Source organism: Artemia sp. Qi Xiang Cuo, chromosome 10, assembly GCF_049724085.1.
Source record: "Artemia sp. Qi Xiang Cuo chromosome 10, ASM4972408v1, whole genome shotgun sequence".
Classification (NCBI taxonomy): domain Eukaryota; kingdom Metazoa; phylum Arthropoda; class Branchiopoda; order Anostraca; family Artemiidae; genus Artemia; species Artemia sp. Qi Xiang Cuo.
In genome coordinates this window covers 10673151-10696840 of record NC_142803.1, presented here as the reverse complement: position 1 = coordinate 10696840, position 23690 = coordinate 10673151, and the positions used below count along the sequence as shown (strand labels likewise).

General features: G+C 39.6%; 2 protein-coding genes across 2 annotated transcripts; one reads left to right on the top strand and one right to left on the bottom strand.

The window, feature by feature from the left end:
• Positions 1-617: 617 nt before the first annotated feature.
• Positions 618-1484, bottom strand: LOC148947457 (protein CFDP2-like). The gene has a single exon (XM_089095890.1). The coding sequence runs from the start codon at positions 1482-1484 to the stop codon at positions 618-620; it is 867 nt and encodes a 288-aa protein (XP_088952016.1).
• Positions 1485-2673: 1189 nt separating this feature from the next.
• LOC148947456 (uncharacterized) lies at positions 2674-7270 on the top strand. The gene is made up of 3 exons (XM_089095888.1): positions 2674-2739; positions 4404-4584; positions 7101-7270. The coding sequence occupies exons 1-3, from the start codon at positions 2674-2676 to the stop codon at positions 7268-7270; spliced, it is 417 nt and encodes a 138-aa protein (XP_088952014.1).
• Positions 7271-23690: the final 16420 nt, after the last annotated feature.

The following is a 23690-nucleotide window of genomic DNA, read 5'->3' as shown; positions in this document are numbered from 1 at the left end:
GATCTATGATTGGGAAGGAGTTTAGGACATTTGGGTCGGTCATTACTTCAGGGTTCAGTTTCTGCTCAAAGTATTCCTTCCATCGTTCGAGCTTCATCTTGGCATCACTGATGTCATTCCCCTGTTTATCTAGGATTACGGAAGTTGAGGGATCTTTTTTTGATGCTAGCTCACTGACTATTTTGAAGAGCTTGTGGCTGTTGCCTCTCTTGAACTGGGTTTCACAGTCCTTGCACTTTTTGGCGATATGCCTGCAAAATGCCTTCCTCATTTCACGCTGAACTTTCCGTTTGAGATGTTTATAGGTGTCTCGGCTGCTTTAATCAGATTTGTTGTTATGTAGGTGTTTCTGGTGGCATAATCGAATTGTTTCTTCAGTGATCCAAGGCTTTTCAACTTTGGCTTTTCTACCAAGGATCTCGCTTGCAGTCTCGAGGATTGCAGAGGTAGCATGTTCAGCCAAGCGATCAATCTCTTTGGGAGTTGCGAGTGGATTGGATATACTCAGGATGTCACGGAATTTTGTAGACAGGCTAGAGTTATACGTGGCTTTTTTGGTGGGGTCTCGGAGGAGTTCCGTTCGGAATCTTGGGATTTTTGTGATTTTTGGAGACGTTTCAACCCCAACTTGATTTGGACATCAGGAGTGTGTGATCCGAGTCGAAATCTGCACCGGGTAGTGAGACAGTGTCCATTACAGATGACTTCCAACGTTTGGATATCAGGACGTAGTCAATCATATTTTCCGTGACTCCATCAGTGGATCTCCATGTTACCTTTCGGCGGTGTCTGTGCTTAAAAGCGGTATTAGTGATGTAGAGTTCATTCTCCCAGCAGAATTCAATAAGCCGTTCTCCCCTCGCATTAAGACGACCATGTCTGTGTGGGCCCATGACATCTTTTCGACCAGCATGGCAACTGCCAACTATCGCATTAAAGTCACCCAACACGATAAGTATATCTATTTTGGGGATCTGGTCAGCGACGCTTTGTAGCTGATAGTAGAATTGGTCGCACTCCTCTTCACTACGGGCTGAATCCGGGGCATATATCTGGACAACTGAGAGATTTTTGATGGGCCCTTTCAGGCGAATGGTCGCTATTCTCTCCGATACAGGAGTGAAGGTCATTAGTGACCTTTTGGCGGCCGGAGAGAGGTTGAAGCCGGCAGCCTGCTGATGGACACCATCACAACGTCCCGACAGTAGGAAAGTGGTTCCAAGGATGTTTTTTTCTCCGATTTGAGGAAGGTGCGTCTCAGACATACCGACTATATCCCACTTGTATCTATCAATCTCTTTCAACACCAGATCCATTCTGCCAGGTTTAGCTAAAGTCCGGGTATTTAGTGTACCAATATTGAGAGTGTTTCTCACCGATATTAAACTCTCATCCCGTCTGGGAGTCGTCCTAGGCCTATGATGGTTGTCAGCTTCCCCGTACGTGGTAGCAAATTCATCATCATTCTCATTCCTTGTGATCATCAAATCACAAGGGTCTTCAGTTTCCCCGGACGCGGTACCACTTTTTAGTTTGATCTTTTGAGCCTGTGTTCATAATTTGAAAAGATATAGTTTCTTAGCTGATTCATTGACGGCGGCAAGCCACTCCTCTCCGTAAACTTGCAGAGGCCGTTGTCCAAGTCTGGATCTTCCACCCTTTCGCAGTTGTCCTCCTGGAGAGGATCCTCCCACGATGGCATCCTGCAGTACCATACAATTTAACCCATCGCTGGAAGTAATTTCGCAACTGGTAGGATGTGTCCACACGCCGATGTACCCGACTCAGTGTTCATCAGAGGGGCTTTCTTCCTCTTCCACGAGTATATATGCCCCCGGATAAGAGTAATATGGTTTCAATTATGGACCCCCAGGGGGTAGGTCTCACCATCGGTTCGTGCCTCTCTTTATGGAGGTACCCAACACATCTGCAGGATATTCCCCTCTCCGCCACCTGGGGACGTGCTGAGTGGCCTGAGGAGGGCCCCTACTGAGAAGGTGACTCAGGGGGCCACCTGAATCCGAATGAATCCGAACAGCTAAAGTAAAAGGAATGGCAAAACCGTCTGTAGTGATGATGTGTGAAAACGAAGCTCAACGATAACTGTGTTTAAAATTGACGTGACAAAAAGTATCACGACGAATCAACAAACGAAAATGATGGGCAACAAAATTAGCGGTTAGAAGATAAGCGACAGCAATGATCATATCTAATCGTAAACGAAATAGCCCATGGGCTTTCTCTAGCCTCACTTCGCTTGCTATTGTTGATAGCTTAGACATTTGGGTCCTACCTGCTTTAGACTTAGCTCTTTGGCCCTTGTAAATACAGCCTGCTTTACTTTGTCCGCCCGCTTACTTTGGCACCTCAAGCCTTTTACCTTCGCTTGCTAGTTACCATTTACTCATTTTTTTTTTTTTTTTTTTTTTTTTTTTTTTTTTAGTTCTTGGTTGTTGTTTTTTTCTTAAGATCTGTCTTTGTTAAGAAAATGGACACATTATAGAAGCTCATAGTTTTTAATCATCCCTGCCTCGTTTTTCTCTTTAGAAACTTTTTTGTTTCCGCTATCTTGAATTAATCAATGAAACTTTATAGCCTTTGGAGGAGATATTAATCAAAAACAAAGAAAACTTTTCGGAAGAGCTTGTTGAAGTTGCTATTACTTATAAGAAGATGGAAAACTTCTCACGAGCGATTTGGATGCTGAAGGAAGCTATAACCATCGAGAAAGAAAACATGGTAATGGTTTTTATTATTGCGCTGAAAGTTACAGGGTTAGTGCTAAAATAATAACAAATTTTGAAAAATATCTTTGAACCGGCAATAGATTGGCTCAAACTATTGATCGAAGTAAAATATTCAATTAAAAATGTTCTTGTCATACATTCGATTTTATTTAACCATGAATTATGAAATAATGGTGTTTTGGAGCTGAAATTTGTCGTTTTTTTTTTGTTGGCACGATTTATGCCATTGCCAATTTTTGAAATTATACACAAACAGAAGAAGACATGCTAGAGCAAAAGAGAGACATTTTTAGATTGCTTATTTTATGTTCATTTTTATGGGTTTTTTTTCGCGTTTTTGACCATTCTTCCCTAGCCCCTCTAATCGTCTCATATAGTCCTAGCAAAAATATTTTTACGTATTACGTTGTAATGTGTCTTTTAAATTTAGCAAAATTTCACTCACTTACAGCAAAATTTATTATGACAATATCATGTATAAGTAACGTTATTCACATAAAAAGTATTTTTTCTAAAATTAAGGCCCTAAACGTCTAGGCCAAATTATAGCCTAGGCCCTAACCTATGTAAAAAAAAAAAAAACTAACCAAAATATGATGGAATCCTCACTTCATATTATGCAGCAAGCATCAGTGAATCATATTTCCTTGTTTTTTCTCATTTTTATCTGCTTTGAATAAATTTTTCTTTACATAGCCTATAGCTATATGAAACCATTCGAGGGGCTAGGGATGTATTACCAAAAACGCAAACAAAACCATAAAAGTGAACATAAAATTAGTAATTTAAAAGTGTCTCTTTTTGTTCTAGCATATCTCCTTCTGAAGACCTGCTGTTGCAGACCTTTACCTGTTTCCTGAGCTGAGGGTAGCTAATTATATGGGTGGCATGCTACCAGATTAATAAGGTGCAAGTGCTTATCTCACCCAGGGTTAATTTGATTGTCATAAGTCGAGATTTATGATCCCTAAAAAGCCGCTTGGGTAAAAGTGATGGTAGTGTGGTTCGTTCTTTGCTAGGATTTTTACTCTTAGATTAATAATTGAGGAGTGCTTGTAACTCATATAACACATTGTGTTGTAGTTACACACTTTGCAGGACTAGTAAAGAACGACTAGCGTTGTCATCGCTACCCTTGGCACCCTTTAAAGTATTTTACTATAACGTCACTTATGGCTTTAAAGTGGGCTTATGACGTCATGAGTTGTAGGGTTCAACCATAAATGACGTTAGCCTGTAGTAAAAATATAAGGTGTCGTCATTTTGCAATTACGACACGTACTAATATAAAAAGATGACAGGTCAAGTTGCCTTAACAGTGAAAGTTGATAATTAGTATTTCTAAATAAGACATGGGTTCAAGAATAAGGTACTGAACCAAATCTCATTCACGATTTCTTTGAGTGACATGTATGGCAGTAAAGGTATTTTGTCTTTGTAGTTTAGAACTCTTATGTTAAACTTTAAGATTCATTTGGAATGGGAGCTTTTAGTATAAGTGCCCAATTAATGATCACGGTTAAGTACCTCAAATTTTATGCTAATAATGCTCTGTAATAGCTGAGTTGCCTGTGAATTTGTATCTTTTTCTTTTCGTTTCTTATTCCTTCTCCTGTATTCCTTTTCTGTTAAGAGCGTCATGTTCTCTGACTATAGGTTAAAAATCAGATGCTTTTAGCTGAATGCTATGAAGGAGAAGAAAGTATAGAAGAAGCCACTGAAACTTATAAAACGGCCATAAAACGAGATAATGGAAATATAGGAAATAAGCTTGCATTCGCCAAATTTCTAGAAAGAAATGGAAATATTAAGGAAGCAATATCAATTATTACTCCAGGTATATGACTTTTGATACTTTTAGTGCCATGCAGAAAACCAAAAGGTGTATTTAAACCGTCTAAAATGTATTAATAGAGTTTTCAGAATTCTCTAATGATTTTCTATCTCTAGATTCATTTGCAGTTTATTAAGGTTTATTTAATGCATCATTGTTTTCAGGTAAAGAAATATCTGACGTAATTCTACTATCGATATAATACGGTTCGTTGTAACGAACCGTGGTAAAGATTTTTTTTTAGTTGCTAGGATTTCTCTAAAAAAAAAATTAGCAGCCTAAAGAGAAAGAACTAGAAAGACAAAAAAAATGAGATTTTGTGTTATTTTCTTTTTGTTTTTTGTTTAGAGTTTGTTCATATTTCTCATATTTTTATGTACTTGGTCCTTTGTTTAATTTTGATTGTTTTTTCCTTCCTTTTTCCTGTTGACAAAGGGCTCCAGATGCAAAGCTGCAATATTCAAACTTATTGATATTTGTACGAAAAAGTATTTTGTTTTTGCAAAGTTAACTGTCTTATTAAAAAAAAGTTTTACCAGTTTTGAATATTTTACGTTTATTTGTATTGTGAATAGAAAGGTAGTGTGGGCTAAAGAATTATTGATGTAGACAAAATTGTCAGCCACTTATGACTTAACACTAGAAACAGTGTCTACTATAGACTATATGAGACTAGAAATAAATAAAATTAGTGTTTTTAAAATGAAAGTAAAGAGCGACAATAAAACTTAGAATGAACGTAAATTATTCTGTATATGGGGGTAGGGTGCTTTTACCTTCATTACACCTCCCCACCCCTTCGCTCTTTACGCTAATGCTTTATAGTCCTGAAAATATACTTTAAGTTCACATTCAATGGCGTTTGTATTTGAGGATCATTCTTAAGGAATTGGGACAAAAAGTCCGACTTTTGTGTAAAGAGCAGGGGATTAAAGAGGGGATAGCCTCCTGATAATAGAATAATTTTGTTCATTCTTAGTTGTAATATCACTTTTTACTTTCACTATCATTTACTTAAACTTTTTTTTTACTTTCTGTTCGTTTTTAACATCATACCTGGGGTTGACTTAAATTTTAAGAAGAGTGGTACCACCTCCTTAAACCCAACTATCTAAATCAAAATGTACCTTCTGTGCAGCAATGCTTATTTAGAGAAAAAGCGCTTATTTAGTGTGTTTTTACTTAGCCCGAGTGTCTTATTTGTGACAAGCTGACCAAGGATAGAATCTTTTGACTGCTGCTTGTGCGAACAGTGAGTGCATGTGGCCTGCACAGGAATTTCCACCGAAATATTCCTCGCTGTGCGAAAGTCCTCATAATAATTTTTCCAGTAGACTTGTGAAGTGTGTGTTCCAGGTAAATAATACTGTATTGAGCTGGGAAATGTAGGATATTGGTAAATAAGATCAAGTTCCTGTAGAATCAAGCTGATCAATCCAAACTACAGTACCGCCAACCCCTAACTACATATATACAGATCCCTTAACCTGTGTATGAACCGTTCGTTTGCAGGTTCTATGTAAGTGGTGGGTTCAATAAGGTGAAAAATGCACTTTTTTTGCCTTTAATTTTGAAGTTTCAGTATATCTTCACAGAATTTGCACCCTGACACAGAGATCCTTTGTAAACAATTCGTGCAGGGTCTTTGTTTTACGAATTTTTAGCCAAATTTTCATCCACTTTCTGCGGAAAAAAACTACAGTTAATTGTTGTGTATCGTGAAGTTCCTAAGATTAAATACCATTCCTAAGAGGATTAAGGAAAAGCAACGCATTTGGTGCAAAGCCACCGAAAACAGCCATGTGTTGTCTCGTTTGTGAATCAGAAGGCCTCTTCCTTTTCTATCCGCGAACCCTGTTGTCTCCAATTTTTTGTCTCCGAACCCTGTTGGAACCGGCAAATATTAATGCCAATCAACGTCCCTTCGAGTGCGCAAGCTGTGCAGACGTGTTCAGTTGAAATTAGAAACAAGCTCGTACCGTCAACAGAGTTAAACTAGCCCCCCCCCCCACGCTGTTTTTTCCCTAAACCAGTCCGCTACAAATTTTGAGATAGCCAGTGTTTTTGAAATTGTCCTTTTCTATCTGTGAACCCTGTTGTCTCCAATTTTTTGTCTCCGAACCTTGTTGGAACCGGCAAATATTAATGCCAATCAACGTCCGTTTGAGTGTGCAAGCTGTGCAGACGTGTTCAGTTGAAATTAGAAACAAGTTCGTACCGTCAAGGGGATCTAAGATACAGCCACCCTTCCAAGTGAATTTTCTAAGTGTCTACTTGGATCCAATTCTGCGGTCAGACTAGCAAATTTAAAACCACTGTTTGAAGCACTTGGTGTCATTTTCCAAATTACTACTGTATTTTGATTTAGTTTGAGGAACAGGTTTAATGGTTTTGTAGTTGATTTAAGATAGATAAAACTGACGGATTGTGATACTAAGAGCTTTTTCTTCCTAAGAACTGATGCAGTTAGCGTTTTACTGATCTTATATTCTCTCCTTTTAAGATCTTATTAATTACAGATCCGGATACAGATCTCAAAATAGATACAAACGTCCAGTATGAATTGTGCTTACTCTGTGAAAGGCACATGAAACTGCCATCTGCTGACTGCAAAGCTGAATACCTGGAAGAATTTATTAAGGCTGTTCAAAAGACATTGCTACCAATTCAAGTCACGAACAGAATTTGAAGGTAGATGGTGCATATTATTTCTCATTGCTATTTTGAAGCATTCATTCTTGAGTCAGACTGAAGGGTCAGTAGTGCCTTTTCTTATCTTTTGCTGAAAAATTTACAAAAAAAATAAAACAGAAATACGGGTATGATGTAAATAAAGCCGTGGAGCACAAACTTACAAAAAACAACAAAACTTTAAATAATTCGGCTCCGAATATTTCGGCTCCACGTCCGGGGGCCTTTTTCAACGGTAAAAAAAACTTTAATGAAAAAGGAAAAAAATTTTTTTATAAGTAAAACCATCTAAAAAACTTCAAGTAACACACAAGAGAAAAAAGAACAACACAAAATCAACAAATATAAACTCAATATAAACTCACATTTTGAACACTTCCAGAATTGCAATTACTGTAACCACTGACAAGACAAACGAATGTTTATGGTTTATCTTGTCAGTGATTACAGTAACTCCAGTTCTGGAAGTCTTTAAAATGTGAGTTATATTTATTTTTTGATTTTATGGCTTTTTTTCTTGTGTTTTAGTTGTCGTTTTTTTATAGATGGTTTTATTTAGAAAAAATGTCGTTTCTTTTTACTTAGTTTCTTCGTTGAAAAAGGCTTTCGGACGTGGAGTCAAAATATTTGATTTTTGTATTATTTAAAGTTTATTATTTAAAGTATTTCTTTGTGTTTTGTTCCACTAATTTATTTAAAATAAACCCGTTTTTCCCTTGTAATTTTTTTTTTGTAAATGGAAAAACAATGTGGTCTAAGAAATTATTCGCAAAAAAATTGAAGTTCTATGATCCTTGAGACTATAAGGGAGATCCGCTTTGCTCGGCATGAATTTCCTAAAGACCACTGAGATAAGCTATTATATTAAACATGAAAAGCGTTCTTTTCAATTCTGTTATGACACGATAGAAATGTTGTCAGCTGCTTGTGAAATTACTGAAAAACTTCGAGCCGTTTCTTGTTTTCTTTTTGTTTTTCTTTCATGCCGAATTTGCAAATTAGATCGGCAAAATATATTTCTTTGCAGCTTAAAGATAAAATATATTTTTAACAGATATTTGTATTCATTTTTAGTTGAAAAAACGATAGAGGTATATTATAGACTGTATTTTATTTTAACTAACCAGAATGCACTGAATGAATGTAACCGAATGAAAGGGGTACTCTTTCATTCAAAATCTATCTAGTCGCGTTATTTGGCAGTATGGTTGAAGTTGCATGTGCCAACACTGCCGAAAGTGTGTTAGTATGGAATACTGAGGAAGATAACAATTTTGTAATACGCTAATACATATTATAACTTTGGATTTTTGTGTAGCCCAAATTTTCAATTATATTGCCAGCTATTTCTTATTAATTTTTCAAAATCTATATCTTAGATACTAAAGATGTGGTGACACCAGTGGCCAATCAAAATTGCTAACTGTTTATTTGTTTCTAGAAACTTCCCACCATGCAGATACATTATTATTGCACAACTGTCAATTATTGGATTCAGAGAGCTGAATAATCTCTTTTTTATAGAAATATTTTATAGAAAATATTTCTAGAAAGCACTTTTTTATAGAAAGCACAACATGAAAAATATTTTTTGGCCGCTACTTAATTGTTTGACACAGCTTTTGCCAGAAAGTATGAGACTACTCTTAGTGAGCTAATTCACGATTCTGTAATTGTCTCAAAAACTGATATCAGGAAAAAAAGGTAAAGGATACGGCACTAGACCCTTAAAGTCCAAACCAACGGGGCTTATCTCCGTTTCAAGAATCTTCAGCCAGTGCAATGGGGGTTGCAATGGGGGGGGTGCAATGGGGGGTTGAGGGCCAGTCACCCTGTGCTTTCGCACCTCCGTCCTGCTTACCTTTCCCACATTTCTCCAGACACCCAATTAGAGCTGGGTCGACTCTGGCTGGGCTTTCAGATTCACACCACTGACAGTCGTTCTAGCCCAAATAACCGGCCACATCAGGAATCGAACCCCCGCCCTTCGGACTAAGGATTCAAAATCTAGCGCGCCGACCACTCAGGTGGGACGGCCTATATCTCTATAATCTATATTTGGAGAGACTGAGGGTTTGACGCCCTTTGATGAATATATCGAATTCAAGAATAGGTGATATCTGAAAGCCGCTTTTAGATAATTGAGAGAAAAAGAGGAACATTACGAATGTTGACGATTGTGCCTGAAAATTGCAGAAAGTTACAGTGTGTTTGCTGTTCCCATTTCTCAGCAATTTATTGATAATGATGCATGTAGTGATTAACAACCTGACTGTAAATTAGTTTAAAATTTACTTCGAGATTATAAATTAGATATAATTTCAAATAAAAGCTTGTTAACATAAAATTTGTCAGTCTTTCTTTGGCAGTTTTATCGGGTGACGATCGGTTATATGTTGGAATAGAAGCATTTACCTGAGCTCGATACATTTACCAGTAAACACATTTACCGGGTAAATAAATTTACCTGAACTCGATGCAATTTTTCTTATGATGCTTAAACCGAATACACCATTATACACCGCTAGGATGCTTAACCAAAGCATTGAATTTTCAACAATAAACTATTTATTTAAATCAGTATGAATCTAGCTCCCTTACTGTGAAGATCAATATATGCAATAAATAGCTATAGTAATTACATTTGAGTGAAAAAAAAAAAGGATTATAGTTGTGCAACGTTTGGATTATAAAACTTGGAATATAAAGTATTATAAAATAGCATGTTTTTTTGGATTTTCGGGGGGTAGTCAAACACCCCCTTGCGAGTAAGTCTCATTTAATGTTTAGAATTATCATATGTTCTTGCCCGAGTAACAGCATAATTCACGCGAGGGTGCTTGTTATCAGTGGTCAGTGGCGGAGTTGGATTACTTCACGGATTTTTGAAGCCCATATTCCCCTGTTGCCGTTTCTATCACCCAAATTTGATATTTAGCCATTATTGAGGCCTACCTGTCCTGGTTACATTTTTAGCCGTGCCAGTAATTAACGGCCAAAGCGAACAGCACGTTAAGATCAGAGTGTGTAAATAAATAATTGATCTTATCTTATTTGAAGTAGGCGAAGTCTGTTTTTTTAATTGGTATGGGTCATAATCGAAAACGTAATCGTCCCACTGATGACTCAGGACACCCGTTGAATTCTACAACTACTAGTACCAGAAGTTCTCTCACCCAAATTACCGTGGATATTTTATCACAGAATTTTAAGAAAGTACTTGAAGCTGTCCAAGAAAATGATAGAAAACTTGACATGGTGAACGATAAGTTAAAAACACTAGACTATTGTGTTTCTAAATTAGAGGTGACCCAGTCAGACCAGTGTTCTCAAGTTGCTATTCCCGACAGTAGAATCGAAGTTCTAACATATGAGAACTCATTCTCGAAATCACAATTATCAGTTCTTGTTGATGAAGCTAAGGTCCCGGGTAATGCAGTTTTGGAATGTCGGATAGGCTTATTAAACTGGAAATTGAACAGAGGGGTAAAAACATAATTGTTTGGAATGCAGGTTGCGAAAGTGAAAATGTTGCTGTTGCTTTGTTCCAAGATATTGTTTAAGTGGGTTTAGAACAGTCTACAGCACCACCATTCAAAGTTATTGAGTGCAAGAAGGATGCCAAATTTTTCAAAGTTGAACTGAGTGACAAGGAAACAAAAATTGTCCTATTATGCAGTGCAAAAAAACTAAAGAATAAGAATATTGACCCATTCAAGGAATTGTTTCTTAGTGATGATGCTACCCCTGAGTTACGTCGGGCTAGAAAAATTTTATTTGATTAGCGAGCCCAGTTACGAGATGCAGGTTTTGATGCATGGGTTTCCAAATTTTTCCCACCTTGTGTTCAATTCAAACGCCCTGACGGATCGATCGCTAAGTATTTTCACAATGATGTAATTACTGAACTTGTTAGACCGGTTATTAGCCATGAATTGGAGAGCGTAGTCAAAGAGGACGATTTGGAAAGCAGAAGTGAATGTTTTGCTTGTATGTAGTTAATCAAGAAAAAATATATTTGTTTTTATAGTTTGTGATGTAAAGTTAAGTAATTTTAATTGGCTGTTAGAGTTTAGATTGGATACCCTCGTGTGTGATTGTATTGTGCTCCTTGGTGATTAATAATGATTGTTTTCTTCGTTTGGCTTTATTTAGAATGTATACCTTATTTCTTTTTGTGTTTTTTCTTTTCATTTTTTCTTTTGATTATTTTTGTTTCATTTTTTGTTGTGAGAATTGAGAGATTAAATATCTTTAATTGTGATTGGTACATGCCCTATTCGTCACCACTGGTCATTTGGATCTTTAATAGATAGTGATTAGAGATCTGGTTCTACCCCTGGGGGCTCGTAGTATAACTGATTTGGAAAATAAGAAGGTAACTTTTTAAAATTATTTTAATGAATGTATTAATAGAAGTTTGAACTTTGTGGATCCAGCTTCTGACCCCCCTGAGGATACTAAATTTGTTTTTAGTTATGATTTTCAGGATTTTGAGTGTTGGCACGGTGTATCGAGACATTTTTAATTTCAATTGCCAGGGCCTAAATACAACATTTGATTTTTAGTGAATTTAGTTAAATTTAATCTTTTCCATGTGCTTGCTTTGACGGAGATCTGGTTGAGGGACCACAATTCTACTCTTTTAGATATACCTGGATATACTTTGTTTACTCGGAACCGGGAGTTACGTCAACACGGGGCTCTTGCGACTTATGTTCGTGAAGATCTCCATGTTAGAGTCCGAGATGATCTAAGTGAATATAAGGAAATGGTGTGTGAAACACTAGTATTACAAGCTAAATTGAACAATGTTGATACATATTTAGTAATTGTATATAGGCCTCCTTCTTACTTACTTGTACTTTTGGCGGGAATCAGGCGTTTCCCCCTTGCCCGGCATTGATGAACTTGGAGACCTTCTTGGACCATGTTGAGCGATCTTCTGCCAGCTGCTCTGCAAAAGTAAGCCACTGAGTTGACCATCTGTGTCCGAACTTTCTGAATCCCCCGATAGGTTCAAGGTCTGATTTGGCCAGGTTCCACCAGTTTTCCTCTGTCCTCCTTGGCGTCTCTTCCAGGAGCTAATAGGCTCGACTAGAAGTATTTGGCGAGGCAAGTATTCTGGTGGCTTCCGTAAAAACATGACCCAACCATTTCAAACGGCGTTCTTTAATAGTGAGCGCAACATCTCTCTGAATATTGCACATTCGACGTAGATCCGCGCTGGAGATACGGTCACGCAGCTGTATTCTGAGAATTCTTTGCAGACAGGTATGCTCAAACACCTTCAGTGTATTCTCATGCTGTAGTTTTACCGACCATGTTTCGCATCCGTAAAGGAGAACGGTATGGACTAGTGCCATTTAGATTCGAAATTTCGTTCGGACACTGACTTCGCGGCAATTCCATAAGGGTTTCCGAAGGGAGGCAAAGACTGTCTGCACTTTCTGTATTCTCTGTTGGATATCAGCGTCGGAGGATCCGTCAATACATATTTGGGAGCCTAAGTATGTGAAACAGTTGACTTTTTCCAGTTGAACTTGATTGACAGTTAGTGTGAATGGTCCTTTGTCGTGGTTAATTGCCATGAATTTCGTTTTCTCTGTGCTGACTTTCAAGCCGATCAGGTCTGCCCAGGCCACCACGTTGTCAAGCATGTTTTGAGCTTCTACGGGTTCTGACAGGAGGCCAACATCATCCGCATAATCGAGGTCAGTCAGTGAGAGATTCTGTCCGATCTGAACTCCTGGATAGGACGACAGTGCATTTTCAAGCACCCAATCGACGCAATAATTGAACAGAGTCGGAGAGAGGATACACCCTTGTTTTACTCCGAACTCAACCAGGAATTCTTCAGTTTCTTCACCATAGACTCGAACTCGGCTCACTGACGCGTCATAGTATGCCTTCATCAGTTCAACAAACTTCAGTGGCATTCTGTCATTCTTTAGGATCTTCCAAAGTTTCTGGCGAGTTACAGAGTCGAAGGCGGCAATGAAGTCCAGGAACATCAAGATCAGGGGTAGATTGTACCTTTCAAACTGCTGGATAATGAGGCGAAAAACGAAGATATTATCAGTACAGCCTCGACCTGGCCGAAAGCCGGCTTGATTTTCTCGGGTTCTTTCCTCCCTTGCCCCTTTGAAGCGGTTCAAGAGTATAATCCCGAATATTTTGACCGCAATGTCTATAAGACTTATTCCACGGTAATTTTTGCATTCGGTTTTATCTCCTTTCTTAGAGAAGGGGAGAATGACTGATGTCTTCCAATCTTTTGGGAAAGAATTGGTCCTCCACACTTCTTCGAGAATGCCATGGAGCTGTTCAGCAGTGACCTCAGGGAATTGTTAGTACACTTCCGGGGGGAGGCCGTCTTCACCTGGGGCTTTGTGGTTCTTCAGGATCTTGATCGCTTTTAGTATTTCGGCTCTGGTCGGTGTATCCAGCTCGACGTCGTAGGGCTCTTTAGAAACAGCAGGTGGGAAAACATCAGGGGCGGATGATGGGGATGGGTTTAGGAGGATCTGAAAGTGATCCTTCCATCTTGCTAAGCGCTCCTTCTGACAACTGATGATTTTTCCTGATCTGTCTTTGACTATTTCTGAGACAGCAGCTTTCTTACCATCGGACTCTTTCAGGATCTGGTAATGCTTGCGGGTATCATGTGAGCCTGCTGCTTTCTCTAACGACACGGTAGCATCTTCCCACATTTGGTGGCGGTCCAGACGAACAGAGCGTTTTACCTGTCTGCGCAGCTCTTTTGTTTCTTCTTTAGGGCCGCTCATCTTTTGTCTTCGCTCACCGACTATTAACAGGGTCCTAGCGGTAATCCACTGCTGTCGTTTGATTTTTTATCGGCCTAGGAGCTCAACGGCAGTCTGTCATCACTGTTTTAAAGGTATCCCAACTATTCTCGGGGGTTGGGTTTTCATCAGAACTGAGGGCGTCAAATCGGTTAGTCAGTTCCAAATTGAGGGCCTGCCGAACTTCTTTGTCTTGGAGCTTACCGATGTTGAATCCGGCCTTGGGTTTGTTTTTCCTCCGAGTTGCAAGACGTAGCAAAATTTTTGCAGCAACAAGCCTGTGGTCAGACCCAGACTGCAAGCCTGTGTCCGCGCCCTTTTAAGAGCGAGAGTCCTGTACGGAGCTTCTCCAGCGCTGGCGTACGAGAATGAAGTCTATTTGAGCCTTAGTGACACCGTCATTTGAATGCCAAGTTAAAAGGTGGCTAGGTTTGTGCTGAAATATGGTATTGGTGACAACAAAGTGGTTCATCAAGGCATAGTTTAACAACCTTTGCCCATTCTTGCATCTGTGACCTTGTCCAAATTTTCCCAGGACTTGTCTTGTGGTTTGGTCAGACGGACCAACTCTTGCGTTGAAGTCTCCAGCAACAATCAAGTAATCACGTGCTGCAACAGAAGAAGACAGCTGCTGTAGCTCGCCGTAGAAATCATCCTTGGTCGTATCAGCAGCGTCACGGGTGGGGGCATATGTAGAAATTATCGATATATTTGCTGGGTTTTCTTTTAGTCTGATTCTGGCAAGTCTACAGGAGACTGGTTCCCATTCTAGGAGAGCATTTCTGGTTCTTTTGTTAATGATGAAACCAACTCCGTGGAGTCCCGAATTATCCTCTACTCCGGAGTAGAAAAAATGGAATTGATGTAGCGTTTCAGGAGCTGTAATAACTATGGACCCAGAACCGGAAATTCTGGTCTCGGATATGCAAAGTATGTCTATGTTGTACTTCTCCATCTCATGGACAAGAAAAACTTGAGTGGCTTCTTGTTTGACGGATCTTACATTCCAGCATCCCACATTTATGCTAGATTTTGCCTGTTTAATGACTGTAGTTGGTTTTCCTAGATTCATGGCATGAAAAGGATTTTTCGACTTCACCGCCATATTCAAAGTCGTGTCACCTACCGGGAACGCCGTAGTATGGTTGGCTTGTTTACTTCTTGACACCCTCGCCAATACGGGGGCCGCATCGCTTGCCGTGGACGCCGTAGCCGTTACAACTTTTCTTCTAGGTTTCATATTCATCGATATGTCTTGGGGATAGAGTTGACCGCAAGGTCCCCAGTCTTGCGGGTCACCCAGAGTGCGTCGGCCACCAAATCGCTCGGCGTGGAGCTCAGTGGTGTTTACACCCTTCCACCACTTTGAGGTGCGCTGACGGATTTCCTCTGCTGCCCAGGGACGGAAGATCGAGCCTCATTGCCTGTAACTACCATCACTGCCATGGAGGTATACAAGCTTAGCTTGACTTGACTAGGCTTAGCTTCTAGGTGACTTCAATATTAACATGCTGGATATGGAGTCTTTAGTGAATTCTCAGTTATTAAATTTGTGTATGTCTTATGGTCTGTTCCCAACGATTAACATCCCAACTAGAGCTTCTAGGACGTCTGCAAAGCTTTTGGATAATATTTTTACCCTCAACCAGGAATATAACCTTTCAATAGCATCTTTCATCGATGTCTGAAGTAATTCTTCTGTGTTCGCGGTACTAACAGCAATTGTGTCATCAGCAAATAATGATACCGTCTCATTCCTGGGATTTTTGGCCATATCACTAACATTAAAACAACAACTTGGGATACAATTAGGTATATCATTAATATACAATAAAACAAGAATCGGACCAAGAACTGACCCCCGCGGGACACTACTATTCACTGGGCGGGGTCCTGATTGTATACAAGTCATCTCTACAAACTGGTACCGGTTACTAAAGAAACTCCATATAAGGTCAAGAGCTTAACCTCGGATCCCATAGACCTCGCATTTTTCCAGGAGTAGGCCATGGTCAACTGTATCAAAAGCCTTCTGTACGTCTAGAAACACTGCACCAACCTTAAATCCTTCATCTAAAGCTATGTTAATTATACTAGTCAAAAATATCAATGCATCCTCTGTCTTCCTATCTTTTTTGAAACCGAACTGATTATTATTAAACAAATTAAACTTCTCTAAAAAATAGGTCAACCGATTACTAAAACATTTTTCAATAAGACGAGAAATAACTGGCAAGACGGATATTGGGCAATAATTACCCAAATCATTTCTATCACCCCCTTTATAAACCGGTGTCACTTTTGCTTTTTTTAAACAATCTGGAAACATTCCTTGACGGAAGCAATCATTAATCAGTGATGTCAAAACACCAGATATACAAGAGAAAATGCATTTTAGAATTTTTAGGCTCACTAGGTCACTACCGGACGAACTATTTTTCATACTATAGATAATATCCCTTAACTCATCTAATGTAATCATCTTTAGATGTAGTGATACATTTGCAGGAGATGGTAGAGTAGATCCAAAGGGCGGGTTTTCTGGAGACGAGGAAATCATCTCGGCTAGTTGTATGCCTACTGAACAAAAATGATTTAGAAACTCATTACATATCCCAGTACCATCTGCAATTATAACCTCATTAACAGTCACTTCAGTTGGTAGAATATTAGACCGCTGATCTATAACATTACGGATTATTTGCCAAGTTTTTAACAGGTTACCTTTAACATCCTTAAACTTCATACTAAAATATTTTTGTTTAGCCTCACAGTGGAGATTATTCAAACCATTACGAAAAGCATGGATATCGCTCTTTATTCTCATCCACAGGTTTTAAAGCTTGTGACTTAAACAGTCTATCTCTTACATTTATTTTTCGAAGAAAGTCATGCGTTATCCATGGCTTGCTCCCATAATGTTTTTGACCTTTCGAATTCTTCACTGCTCCCACTTCCTTAACCTTTTCTAAAAGCTTACTGTAAAAGATTAAAAATTTAGTATTTACATCACTCTCATTTCCAAACAGAGATACCCAATCAATTTGATCCATATTATTTTTTAGTTTCAATAGTGCACTACGATCAAAAACTACAACTCTTTTACTCTGTTCAGGAGTTTCTCGCTTAGGGATAGATACCTCAAATTCTGCAAAAACACCAAAGTGGTCAGATTCCACATTTACAAGAACTCTTGGCGATCTAAAAGGTGCATTGGAAAAAATATTATCCAAAAGCTTTGACGTCCTAGAAGCTCTAGTTGGGATGTTAATCGTTGGGAACAGACCATAAGACATACACAAATTTAATAACTGAGAATTCACTAAAGACTCCATATCCAGCATGTTAATATTGAAGTCACCTAGAAGCTAAGCCTAGTCAAGTCAAGCTAAGCTTGTATACCTCCATGGCAGTGATGGTAGTTACAGGCAATGAGGCTCGATCTTCCGTCCCTGGGCAGCAGAGGAAATCCGTCAGTGTACCTCAGAGTGGTGGAAGGGTGTAAACACCACTGAGCTCCACGCCGAGCGATTTGGTGGCCGACGCACTCCGGGTGACCCGCACGACTGGTGACCTTGCGGTCAACTCTATCCCCAAGAAACATCGATGGATCGGAGACCTAGAAGAAAAGTTGTAACGGCTACGGTGTCCACGGCAAGCGACGCGGCCCCCGTATTGGCGAGGGTGTCGAGAAGTAAACAAGCCAACCATACTACGGCGTTCCCGGCAGGCGACGCGACTTCGAATATAGCGGCGAAGTCGAAAAATCCTTTTCATGCCATAAATCTAGGAAAACCCACTACAGTCATTAAACAGGCAAAATCTAGCATAAATGTGGGATGCTGGAATGTAAGATCCGTCAAACAAGAAGCAACGCAAGTTTTCCTTGTCCATGAGATGGAGAAGTACAACATAGACATACTTTGCATATCCGAGACCAGAATTTCCGGTTCTGGGTCCATAGTTATTACAGCTCCTGAAACGCTACATCAATTCCATTTTTTCTACTCCGGAGTAGAGGATAATTCGGGACTCCACGGAGTTGATTTCATCATGAACCAAAGAACCAGAAATGCTCTCCTAGAATGGGAACCAGTCTCCTGTAGACTTGCCAGAATCAGACTAAAAGAAAACTCCGCAAATGTGTCGATAATTTCTACCTATCCCCCCACCCGTGACGCTGCTGATACGACCAAGGATGATTTCTACGGCGAGCTACAGCAGCTGTCTCCTTCTGTTGCCGCACGTGATTACTTGATTGTTGCTGGAGACTTCAACGCAAGAGTTGGTCCGTCTGACCAAACCACAAGACAAGTCCTGGGAAAATTTGGACAAGGTCACAGATGCAAGAATGGGCAAAGGTTGTTAAACTATGCCTTGATGAACAACCTTGTTGTCACCAATACCATATTTCAGCACAAACCTAGCCACCTTTTAACTTGGCATTCAAATGACGGTGTCACTAAGGCTCAAATAGACTTCATTCTCGTACGCCAGCGCTGGAGAAGCTCCGTACAGGACTCTCGCTCTTACAACGGCGCGGAAACAGGCTCGCAGTCTGGGTCTGACCACAGGCTTGTTGCTGCAAAAATTTGGCTACGTCTTGCAACTCAGAGGAAAAACAAGCCCAAGGCCGGATTCGACATCGGTAAGCTCCAAGACAAAGAAGTTCGGCAGGCCCTCACTTTGGAACTGACTTACCAATTTGACGCCCTCAGTTCTGATTAATACCCAACCCCCAAGAAGAGATGGGATACCTTTAAAACTGTGATTACAGACTGCTGTTGAGCTCCTCGGCCGACAAAAAATCAAACGACAGCACTGGATTACCGCTAGGGCCCTATCAATAGTCGGTGAGCGAAGACAAAAGATGAGCGGCCCTAAAGAAGAAACAAAAGAGCTGCGCAGACAGGTAAAACGCTCTGTTTGTCTGGACCGCCACCAAATGTGGGAAGATGCTACCGTGTCGTTAGAGAAAGCAGCAGGCTCACATGATACCCGCAAGCATTACCAGATCCTGAAAGAGTCCGATGGTAAGAAAGCTGCTGTCTCAGAAATAGTCAAAGACAGATCAGGAAAAATCATCAGTTGTCAGAAGGAGCGTTTAGCAAGATGGAAGGATCTCTTTCAGATCCTCCTAAACCCATCCCCGTCATCCGCCCCTGATACTTTCCCACCTGGCGTTTCTAAAGAGCCCTACGACGTCGATCTGGATACACCGACCAGAGCCGAAATACTAAAAGCGATCAAGACCCTGAAGAACCACAAAGCCCCAGGTGAAGACGGCCTCCCCCGGAAGTGTACAAACAATGCCCTGAGGTCACTGCTGAACAGCTCCATGGCATTCTCGAAGAAGTGTGGAGGACCAATTCTTTCCCAAAAGATTGGAAGACATCAGTCATTCTCCCCTTCTATAAGAAAGGAGATAAAACCGAATGCAAAAATTACCGCGGAATAAGTCTTATAGACATTGCGGTCAAAATATTCAGGGTTATACTCTTGAACCGCTTCAAAAGGGCAAGGGAGGAAAGAACCCGAGAAAATCAAGCCGGCTTTCGGCCAGGTAGAGGCTGTACTGATAATTCGTTTTTCGCCTCATTATCCAGCAGTTTGAAAGGTAAAATCTACCCCTGATCTTGATGTTCCTGGACTTCATTGCCGCCTTCGACTCTGTCACTCGCCAGAAACTTTGGAAGATCCTAGAGAATGACGGAATGCCGCTGAAGTTTGTTGAACTGATGAAGGCATACTATGACGCGTCAGTGAGCCAAGTTCGAGTCTATGGTGAAGAAACTGAAGAATTCCTGGTTGAGTTCGGAGTAAAACAAGGGTGTATCCTCTCTCCGACTCTGTTCAATTATTGCGTCGATTGGGTGCTTGAAAATGCACTGTCGTCCTATCCAGGAGTTCAGATCGGACAGAATCTCTCACTGACTGACCTCGATTATGCGGATGATGTTGGCCTCCTGTCAGAACCCGTAGAAGCTCAAAACATGCTTGACAACATGGTGGCCTGGGCAGACCTGATCGGCTTGAAAGTCAGCACAGAGAAAACGAAATTCATGGCAATTAACCACGACAAAGGACCATTCACACTAACTGTCAATCAAGTTCAACTGGAAAAAGTCAACTGTTTCACATACTTAGGCTCCCAAATATGTATTGACGGATCCTCCGACGCTGATATCCAACAGAGAATACAGAAAGTGCAGACAGTCTTTGCCTCCCTTCGGAAACCCTTATGGAATCGCCGCGAAGTCAGTGTCCGAACGAAAGTTCGAATCTACATGGCACTAGTCCATACCGTTCTCCTTTACGGATGCGAAACATGGTCGGTAAAACTACAGCATGAGAATACGCTGAAGGTGTTTGAGCATACCTGTCTGCGAAGAATTCTCAGAATACAGCTGCGTGACTGTATCTCCAGCGCGGATCTACGTCGAATGTGCAATATTCAGAGAGATGTTGCGCTCACTATTAAAGAACGCCGTTTGAAATGGTTGGGCCATGTTTTTACGGAAGCCGCCAGAATACTTGCCTCGCCAAATACTTCTAGTCGAGCCTATTAGCTCCTGGAAGAGACGCCAAGGAGGACAGAGGAAAAACTGGTGGAACCTGGCCAAATCAGACCTTGAACCTATCGGGGGATTCAGAAAGTTCGGACACAGATGATCAACTCAGTGGCTTACTTTTGCAGAGCAGCTGGCAGAAGATCGCTCAAAATGGACCAAGAAGGTCTCCAAGATCATCGATGCCGGGCGAGGTGGAAACGCCTGATTCCCGCCACAAGTACAAGTAAGTAAGAAGGAGGCCTATATACAATTACTAAATATGTATCAACATTGTTCAATTTAGCTTGTAATACTAGTGTTTCACACACCATTTCCTTATATTCACTTAGATCATCTCGGACTCTAACATGGAGATCTTCACGAACATAAGTCGCAAGAGCCCCGTGTTGACGTAACTCCCGGTTCCGAGTAAACAAAGTATATCCAGGTATATCTAAAAGAGTAGAATTGTGGTCCCTCAACCAGATCTCCGTCAAAGCAATCACATGGAAAAGATTAAGTTTAGCTAAATTCGCTAAAAAATCAAATGTCGTATTTAGGCCCTGACAATTGAAATTAAAAATCTCAAAATCTTCCAATCCACCATGCCAACACTCAACATCCTGAAAATCATAACTAAAAACAAATTTAGAATCCTCAGGGGGGTCAGAAGCTGGAACCACAAAGTCCAAATTTCTATTAATACATTCATTAAAATAATTATAAAAATTTACCTTCTGATTTTCTAAATCAATTATACTACAAGCCCCCAGGGGTAGAACCAGATCTCTAATCACTATCTATTAAAGATCCAAATGACCAGTGGTGACGAATAGGGCATGTACCAATCACAATTAAAGATATTTAATCTCTCAATTCTCACAACAAAAAATGAAACAAAAATAATCAAAAGAAAAAATGAAAAGAAAAAACACAAAAAGAAATTAGGTATAAATTCTAAATAAAGGCAAACGAAGAAAACAATCATTATTAATCACCAAGGAGCACAATACAATCACACACGAGGGTATCCAATCTAAACTCTAACAGCCAATTAAAATTACTTAACTTTACATCACAAACTATAAAAACAAATATAATTTTTTCTTGATTAACTACATACAAGCAAAACATTCACTTCTGCTTTCCGAATCGTCCTCTTTGACTACGCTCTCTAAGTCATGGCTAATAACCGGCCTAACAAGTTCAGTAATTACATCATTGTGAAAATACTTAGCGATCGATCCGTCAGGGCGTTTGAATTGAACACAAGGTGGGAAAAATTTGGAAACCCATGCATCAAAACCTGCATCTCGTAACTGGGCTCGCTTATCAAATAAAATTTTTCTAGCCCGACGTAACTCAGGGGTAGCATCATCACTAAGAAACAATTCCTTGAATGGGCCAATATTCTTATTCTTTAGTTTATTTGCACTGCGTAATAGACCAATTTTGTTTCTTTGTCACTCAGTTCAACTTTGAAAAATTTGGCATCCTTCTTGCACTGAATAACTTTGAATGGTGGTACTGTAGACTGTTCTAAACCCACTTTAACAATATCTTGGAACAAAGCAACAGCAACATTTTCACTTTCGCAACCTGCATTCCAAAAAATTATGTTTTTTCCCCTCTGTTTAATTTCCAGTTTAATAAGCCTATCTGACATTCAAATTCTGCATTACCCGGAGCCTTAGCTTCATCAACTAGAACTGATAATTGTGTTTTCGAGAATATGATCTCATTTGTTAGAACTTTGATTCTACTATCATGAAAAGCAATTTAAGAACACTGGTCTGACTGGGTCACCTCTTATTTGGAAACACGATCGTCTAGTGTTTTTAACTTATCGTTCATCATGCCAAGTTTTCTATCATTTTCTTGGACAGCTTCAAGTACTTTGTTAAAATTCTGTGATAAAGTTTCCACGGTAATTTGGGTGATAGAACTTCCGGTACTAGTAGCTGTAGAATTCAACAGGTTTTCTGAGTCCTCAGCGGGACGATTACGTTTGCGATTACGACCCATTCCAATTAAAAAAAAGAGACTTCGCCTACTTCAAATAAGATAAGATCAATTATTTATTTACACACTCTGATCTTAACGTGCTGTTCGCTTTGGCCGTTAATTACTGGCACGGCTAAAAATGTAACCAGGACAGGTAGGCCTCAATAATGGCTAAATATCAAACTTGGGTGATAGAAACGGCAACAGGGGAATATGGCCTTCAAAAATCCGTGAAGTAATCCAACTCCGCCACTGAACACTGATAACAAGCACCCTCGTGTAAACTATGCTGTTACTCGGGCAACAGCATAATGATAACTCTAAACATTAAACGAGACTTACTCGCAAGGGGGGTGTTTGACTACCCCCCGAAAATCCAAAAAAACGTGCTGCTTTATAATCCTTTATATTCCAAGTTTTATAATCCAAACGTTGCGCAATTATAATCCTTTTTTTTTTCACTCAAATGTAATTACTATAGCTATTTATTGCATATATTGATCTTCACAGTAAGGGAGCTAGATTCATACTGATTTAAATAAATAGTTTATTGTTGAAAATTCAATGCTTTGGTTAAGCATCCTAGCGGTGTATAATGGTGTATTCGGTTTAAGCATCATAAGAAAAATTGCATCGAGTTCAGGTAAATTTATTTACCCGGTAAATGTGTTTACTGGTAAATGTATCGAGCTCAGGTAAATGCTTCTATTCCAACATATAACCGATCGTCACCCGATAAAACTGCCAAAGAAAGACTGACAAATTTTATGTTAACAAGCTTTTATTTGAAATTATATCTAATTTATAATCTCGAAGTAAATTTTAAACTAATTTACAGTCAGGTTGTTAATCACTACATGCATCATTATCAATAAATTGCTGAGAAATGGGAACAGCAAACACACTGTAACTTTCTGCAATTTTCAGGCACAATCGTCAACATTCGTAATGTTCCTCTTTTTCTCTCATTTATCTAAAAGCGGCTTTCAGATATCACCTATTCTTGAATTCGATATATTCATCAAAGGGCGTCAAACCCTCAGTCTCTCCAAATATA

Bases quoted from the DNA above. Each gene is read 5' to 3' on its own strand.
- LOC148947457 (XM_089095890.1), bottom strand. From the start codon at position 1,484: ATGATCACAAGGAATGAGAATGATGATGAATTTGCTACCACGTACGGG.
- LOC148947456 (XM_089095888.1), top strand. From the start codon at position 2,674: ATGGAAAACTTCTCACGAGCGATTTGGATGCTGAAGGAAGCTATAACC. The intron at 2,740-4,403 runs GTAATGGTTTTT...CTCTGACTATAG, and splicing joins CCATCGAGAAAGAAAACATG to GTTAAAAATCAGATGCTTTT. The intron at 4,585-7,100 runs GTATATGACTTT...TATTAATTACAG, and splicing joins AATATCAATTATTACTCCAG to ATCCGGATACAGATCTCAAA.